Raw genomic sequence first — 8,043 nt, 5'->3', positions numbered from 1 at the left:
GGTACGTAGTTTTAGGAACTATCTCCACCTCTGAGAGGGGGAAATGCTAGTCCTATTCGGGAGGTGAGGAACCGATCGAGTTTTGCTAGGGTAGGGTTGCTTTGCATATTCGACTAAGCGAACGCGTGGTTCTTCGTTGGCAGGTCCATTACCTCATGGATGCTATACTTGAACAAAGTTGTGCACGATTATAGCAAAAATATTATACGTACAATCCCCTATCTTCCGATTAAGAAGGATTACTCGGAGCCTTCCTCGGAAAAAGCAAAAGGAGTTAATTGAATCTGAAGCAAACTCCCTGGCATTCTCTGATCGATTTGCTATAGTTATGTATTGTTATCTATATATATATATACATCGATAGGTGGCTTCGTTCATTAATGAGGTTGGACCTTTAAGAATATAAAAGGTTAAAAATTAAGTATGGGTCTTTTTTTTTTTTCCTTTCAAAGTTATAAATATATATGGCACAACATTTTATGGCAGCGTCACCCTCAATTAATTAAAAACAACATTGCTTGTCAAAGCTTAGTCTCTCATCCAAAACCAATTTGGTTGCCTCCCCCAAACACTCCCAATGAAAAATAACTAACTCAAGCAGGCCACACGGGAAATATTAATGGCACTTATATAGGTTATTATCTAGCCAAAGCATAATAATATACAAAAAGAATAACAATAACAAGAAGCATCCAATTCATCTAGTTAACGAATCTGCAGTCCCTCCTGATCTCCCCGTCGACCGCGGTCTTCGTCCCGAGCCGCCCGAGCCTCGTCATGGCGTCGACGAATGCGGAGAAGAAAGCGCTCTGGTTCGACGCAAACAGGTTGACGGTGCCCTGCGACCGCGGGTCGTTGAAGAGCACCTGGTCTGAGTTGAGGAGGCCCATCCCCTGCTGCAGGTTGCGGAAGTACGCGTTGTCGAACTGCAGGGGTGTCGCCGCGTCGAGGAAAGCAAAGGCGTTCGGGTCGAGCAAGGGGTTTGGGCACGACTGCTGCAGCTGGAGGAGGAAGCCGGGGCTCACGGTGGGGTCCCCCGGGTACAGCCGGTTGTAGAAGAACATGCATGAGGAGGCACCAATTGTGTGACCCCCTACGTACGTACGCACGCACGTATATTATATATTAATTATGTTGAGTTATACAATAAGAAGGCAATGCATTTATTTAGTATATATCTTCTTAATCGTCTTCCATATTTTAGTTTGTTCGTTGGATTCCACTCCAGCTTTTGGATTTTACAAAAATTAATTTATTGCAGAGTGACATTATCAAAGTCATCTATATTATATATATATATATATATATATATATTTTCCCATCTAATTTAGATTTGCATCTTAGAATTATGACAAATCTCGAACATATATAAGCTTTTTAAAAAATAACGGTTATTTTAAGGGTGCGTCTTAGAGAAATATACCTGAAAGAGCAATCATGTCAGTCTGTGTGAGACCAAAGCTACCGAACATGCCGTTCAGCTGGTCGAGATTGAAGTCGGGGCTGGGGAGGACAACGTCGCTGCCCAACGATACCTTCCCGTCGTACCTCCCGAGCTCCACCGGCCACGTCGGCCCTCCGCTCTGCACCCGCGCAGTTAACACACAAGAAATTAATGAACTGCTCAAAGAATTCATCAATTCCCTATACTATATATCTGAAAGGAGGAGTGTGAAACAACCATTGTACTCTAAAAATTTAAGCTGGTAGAGATCGGTGTTTAAATATTTTTATATTTAACACTCCCCCTCGCGTCTGGGCTCGAGACATTTTTTAGTCGGCTCATGACGTGGGCTTGAATTAAATGGAAGAAAATTAATATGCTAGGAGCCTGGCGTGACTCGAACTCAGGATCTCCTGCTCTGATACCATGTGAAACAACCGTTGTACTCTAAAAGCTTAAGCAGTTAGAGAACGGTGTTTAAATATTTTTATATTTAACAAGGAGGAAAAAAAAATAGAAAATGGAGGAATTTGGACATACATTTTTGCTAAATTTTTAAATTACACTTTTTTACTTCAATTTTTTTTATTCTTACTTGTGTTAATTTCTTCAAATTACATTTTTTCAGTCTCGTATGAGCTTGAAAAGTTACATAAACTTTTTTAAGATATCTTGAAGCGCACTTCAATTATTAGTATTTATGGCTCATAGAAAATAGCATGCATGAAAGATAATTTCGTGGCAAATTATTTGGAAAAGAATAATTCTTTTATGAGAAAAACTCATCTTTAATCCGTGAACTAAGGATCAATGAAGAATAAATGAAAACTTTGCAACATTTAGATGCATGTATATATATACTATGTGATAATTAAAAATATAAAAGATAAATAAGTACATAGTTTTACTACTTAATTAATTTGTAGAGATATATAGATATACACACACACACACACACCATGAGAATTCCTAATAAACCTAATTAAAACTGGAGGCATGTAAACAAAGGGAAGATATATATAAAAATCTTGTTTATACCAAGGAGACAACATCTCTTGTGGCAAGGGCCAAAATATCAGCGCAGGACACCTTGTTCGTGCACTGCAGATCACCGTCGACTGCCGCCTTAGCTGCGAGAACGGTCTCGAACCCCTCCGCTTTGAGCGAGAAGTCGGCGGGGTTACGCCACTCATCACTCCCGTCCGAACTTATGATCATGATCGACGCGTCACAACCCTGCTCGATCGTTCGGAAAAAAAATTATGCGAGGCATTACAGTAGGACTATATACTTGTACTTATCGTCAGTAAATTTTCATGATATTTACCATGACGAAGCAGTCGTGGAAAAAGAGGCGGAGGGTGGCAGGGGCCGCGACGGGAGTTTGCGACATCATTTTGACGACGGCCCCGCGCACGAGGTTCTCGAGGTTGGGGCAGATGTTGGCGTAGTAGTTCGGGTCGAGCTGCGCGGCGGCAGCTTTGGGTGGCGGCGAGACGAGGAGGGAGAGAATGAAGGAGAGGAGAAACAGCCGGAGTCTTTTCTCCATGCGGATCATAGCAGCTAACTTAATTGGTACTTAATTCGATGCTATGACTTTGCTATATATATTGCTTTTTTTGTGTTTGATCCTGTGGCTTCAGTTAGGGCAAATAGAGAGAGAGAAAGAGGCTATATGATGCATGTGGTTTGATCTGATCAAAGAGACAGCTCATGAAATAATTAAGAAGCTGATTGAGAAAACTGGTAGCGAATCTGAAACCAGCGTTCGATGATGCTTAACTAATTATTCATTAAACAAAAATTGGCCGAGTCAATCGTTGGGTTCCATTCAATTTCCACACACGAGATTCTACTATGTATCAGTCATACCGCGTCATTTATTAATACCGCGTCATTTATTAATAGCAAATCATATCTTTTCTTTTAAATAAAAAATACAATAAAATATCTTTTCTTTAATAATCATGATGAGACAGAGGAAATAATCTCATTCGTTGAGAACATCACATCAATAATATAATGGATGAATTTTATTTATTTTTTTTAATTTGGACACAAATAGCGGCTCTAAGGTTGTTTCGGATGGTGAATAATTAATGGGGAATTAAGTGAATCAGAACATGACCCAGCTGACTCTATTTTAGTGATTAATTAATAATGAGGAATATATTTATTGATTTCATCGTAGCCAATGGCGCGGAAACAACTAATCGATCTGTAGAGTATGATAGCTACAGGCCAGTTGTTCTTTACCAGGGAGATAACCCCCACCCACTCTAGCTAGTTCCTTAATTAGAAAGCGAAATTACCTTGTTTTTTTAATGGGAAACAGCTAGCTTGCTAGGGATTCTTCAATACTAAGGGATAAGCCTGCTTTGCTATTCTTATCTAGTTCTTAACTTCCTTGACAATTACTTCATCAATAGAAGTTTTGACTAACCCAACTGGGAATGTCAATGGATAAGGTATATCAGAAATTTTATCCGACTCCGAATTACCCAATGCTAATAGGATATAGTTTCGAATATGAGTATCAAAATAGAAAAATCGACGGATTTGGATTCAAATATGGATTTTGATTATACCTGATCCGGACCCGAATCTGACCGAACCCGAACTTGAAATTATTTTACGTTATATATATATATATATATATATATATATATATATAGAGTGAGGCTACTATGCTATCGGAAGCACGGAGCCTTCCGTGCTTCCAGCTCGTTTTTGATGTTGCGACTTTCGAATCGTCAATCGGCTCCGTTAAACTTGATCTAGAGTATTTGAAGTACCTAGAAAATAAATTTCATAAAATTTAAAAATATTTACATATGTGATCAAGTGTCGTAAATCGACAATTTTAGACGGCCTATATGAGCCGTTTGCGTTTTTAAACGGTATAGCAATCCAAATTGTTTGATTTTTGATAGATAAATTTTAATACTATTTTAATAATCTGTTTGATTAATCTGATTATGAATTGAGAAAGTCTAACCTCTATATTTAAAAAGGTTATTCATATTGAGCCGTTCATTTTTTAACATCTTAAGAAATGAACTTGATAATGATTTTTAAAATATACAAAATATTGGTTTAAACATTCTAATTGTGTAAATCAAATTTCAATCAGTGCACAGAATTATCATTTGAAGTTTCGCGATACAATCAAAAACGACTTGATAGACAATGGTGCCTAATCCTATTAATAGGATAGTAGCCGGACTCTAATATATATATATATATATATATATATATAATAATATTATATGGGCTGTATGCTTATCGAAGCACGGAGCCCTCATGCTTCCAAAGTTGTTTTCCGATGTTCGGACATTTCAATTGACGATCGCTCCGTAGAGTTTATCTAAGTATTTGAAGTACCAATAGAAAATAAATTTTGTGATTTTCGAGATCCATTATGCCTAGTGATCGATAGAAGGCTGACCAAAAATACAATAATAATTTAAAATGGCCGAGGTGAGCCTGGTTGCAAGTTTAAAACGGTGTAGAAATATCCAAATCACATGAAATTTGATAGAAAATTCTTTATAGCATATAAAACAAGATCAATAACTTTGATGTAAAACGGTAGATGTCATATCACCAATATTTTGTAAGATTTTATTTGTCAGCAAATTGTGATTTGTGGAAGCACTCTTCGATCACTTAGGCAAATGATATCGATAAAAATCACTAAAATTTTATTTTGCTGTCTAGATACTTCAAATACTCAACAAGTCTAAACAGAGACGATCGTCAGATCGAAAGTCCGAATACGAAAACAAATTGAACAGCGAGCCTCCGTGCTCCATAAGCATCCTAGCCGCAGACTCTATCTATCTATATATATATTATGATATATACAATATATTGAGCGTAGTGCAAAATCACAGTAAAAATTATTTTAAATTATTTAAAATACAATAAAATTTATAAATCATATTTATTCAAAAATTTAAAATAAAATATTTTTATAAATTATATGGTTATATTTTATTTAAAGAATATCTAAATATCAATTTTAAAATTTTTAAATATAAAATAGATTGATAGATTGCATATCCATAAATCAAAAATTAAATTTAATTTACGAGTTAAAAACTCCAATTTAAATTTAATGTAAAATAATTGGACTAGCAAACATATTGATATTTCTGCAAAAAATTTGGATGAACACTGAATTTATTTCTATTTTAGAGATAAAAAAGAAATAAACAAAATTTTGAATTAAAAAAGATTAGATATCTTTCAGTGGCAAAATTTGAATAAGTATATATATTTTTTATTTTAGAGGTAAAGATAAATTAAAAGTTTGTTTTATTATGTTATTTATTTTACGTAAGGAAAGAGGAATCAATTTTTTTTTCCACCTAAAAAGGGTATGCTGACATATCGAAATTTGAAATACGTGCTAGATAGTATAGATATTACATTATAGTTAGAGATAAAAATGAATTAAATAAAAATTCACAGTAGATATTCTCAGATTGGTAAAAATTTGGTTAAGTATAAATTTTTTTCTGTTGTAGAAATAAAGAGGAAATAAAAGTTTTTTTTAATTCTATTATTTATTTTACGTAAGGAAAGAGGAATCAAATTTTTTTCTCGCCAAAAAATGGGTCTGTCGACAGACCGAAATTTGAAATACGTGCTTTTATATAGTATAGATATATAGAGTTGTGCTGAAATACTATTGGTAGCAAACCGGCTCCGTTGTCACCCATTTGTTTTCAATGATGGAGCCTTCGAATTGACGATTGACACCGTTGAATATAATCTATACCACTTGAAGTATTTAGAAACCAAATTTTAAATCTTTTCGATATTATTAACCTAATGATCAAAGGGTTTCAAAATTTATAATTTTAATGGTAGATATGAGGTGTTTTCACGTTTAACGGTGTAAAACTATCCAAATCAATTGAATTTTGGTTAGAAAATTCTTTAAACTATTTAGAACAAGATCTATACTCTCGATCTTGATTATAAAATTTCTATCATCACTTTTTAGAAGATATTCATTTTCAGCCATTCATTTTTACGCCTACTTGATGGACAAGAGAATAATATCGGAAAAGCATGAAATTTGATTTCTAGATAATTTAAGTGGTATAGATCATAATTCAACGGTGCCGATCGTCGATTCGAAGGCTCCATCATTGATCAAAAAATTGTGAAATATAGTTTCCAAATACTATTAATAGTGTAGATCAAGTCTGTCACGCCCCGGGACCGGCGGAGGCCCTCCCGGTAGCGTGCCCAGACCCGCCATATGTCTACACATATCACATATAAGGCGTTCTACAATAAAAGCGGAAGTAAAGCATAAGAGATAGAATATAAGAAAGAATGAAATAACTTAGCAACTAATGAATCAGGGAGTAAAGTTCTATTCATACCTACACCAAAGTATAGAATAAAGCTGATAACAATAAAGCTAGTAAAAAAGAACATAAGTAGTACAATAACTGCGCCCCCCAGCTGAGTAAAAATGGTGTCTCTATACCATAACGGGTACAGATTCTCAATGCCTCTCACAAAAAGAAAAACACGAGAGGTAGACCAACACTATCGAACGATCCCTCGTAGAGACCACAGGCTAAAGCCCAGGAGGGCGATACCCTTTCCGCGATCCCTGCCCCCCGCGTGAAGGCTCTAAAAAATATCGAGGAAAAAGAGGGCGTGCGGAACTATAGATTTATAGTCCCAGTGGCAATTACTTGACTCAGCTCTATGCACCACTGAGGGCCGCCAAAAGAAAAGGGTAAGTACAATAATAATGCATAATGACTTGCGGTATACTAAGCATAATTGAAAGAGAAAATTACTGAACTCAAGTATGCACGATGTCATGCTATGTACACTACGACATTTCATAATATAAGTCATTAACCTTTATAATACATATGCATCATTTGTCATGGTCAACCAAGTAGCTTTAATGGCAAAAGGAGGCTAATAAGTATATGCTATATGTCTCGACCCTATGCTAAAAGCAATATAGTGTCATTCTAACTACTAAACCTATCTATAGTGATGATCACTCTGCAACCCGTGTCGTTTCCATTTCCATTAAGGACGTCCAAGGGTAGTCCAGCTTGTGCCGCCTAAAGTGGGTGTGTAGCCCAACATCGCCTACTCTTGGAATGTCTGTCCCATCCTGACCCGCGTAGGCTTCTAATACGCACCAGCGAACATAAGTCGGTAGGCTTAACTCGGAGTGCCGGCTTGTAGGAGCGTCCCTCACAAGAGCATGGCGAATGAGCACAAAGTGGCAAGCAAGCATAGTCCAAGCTCAGTATTCCAATCCTCAGTTCTCTAACATGCATAGTCACTAGATCCGAAATCTAGTTTAAGTCAAGCAATGTGAAGTTTCAAATTTGCTACGGCCCTAGTGCCCCTTGATGACACTAGCATTTGGGGAGTCCAACAATGTATTCCAAGATCTCATGGCACCTATCCGCTAGGTTCTCAATCCGAGCTCAATTACACTTGATGGCATTAGCTCTCTAGTTCACAACCTTCTAAATGACAATTCTTGTCATCTTCATGACAACACAGTAAAGCTCAAAGTTTAAATGCATATCGACATCATT

General features: G+C 36.3%; 1 protein-coding gene across 1 annotated transcript; it reads right to left on the bottom strand.

Moving 5' to 3' along the window:
* Nucleotides 1-536: 536 nt before the first annotated feature.
* LOC109704260 (peroxidase 16-like) lies at nt 537-3,173 on the bottom strand. Its single transcript, XM_020225016.1, has 4 exons — nt 2,772-3,173; nt 2,483-2,680; nt 1,424-1,583; nt 537-1,093 (listed from the first exon to the last, which is right to left on the bottom strand). Exons 1-4 carry the CDS (start codon nt 3,000-3,002, stop codon nt 702-704), a joined length of 981 nt encoding a protein of 326 aa, XP_020080605.1. The 5' UTR covers nt 3,003-3,173; the 3' UTR covers nt 537-701.
* Nucleotides 3,174-8,043: the final 4,870 nt, after the last annotated feature.

This window comes from Ananas comosus, unplaced genomic scaffold (assembly GCF_001540865.1).
Source record: "Ananas comosus cultivar F153 unplaced genomic scaffold, ASM154086v1, whole genome shotgun sequence".
NCBI classification, from domain to species: domain Eukaryota; kingdom Viridiplantae; phylum Streptophyta; class Magnoliopsida; order Poales; family Bromeliaceae; genus Ananas; species Ananas comosus.
The sequence above is the reverse complement of the archived record's forward strand: the minus strand, read 5'-3'. Positions and strand labels throughout refer to the sequence as shown.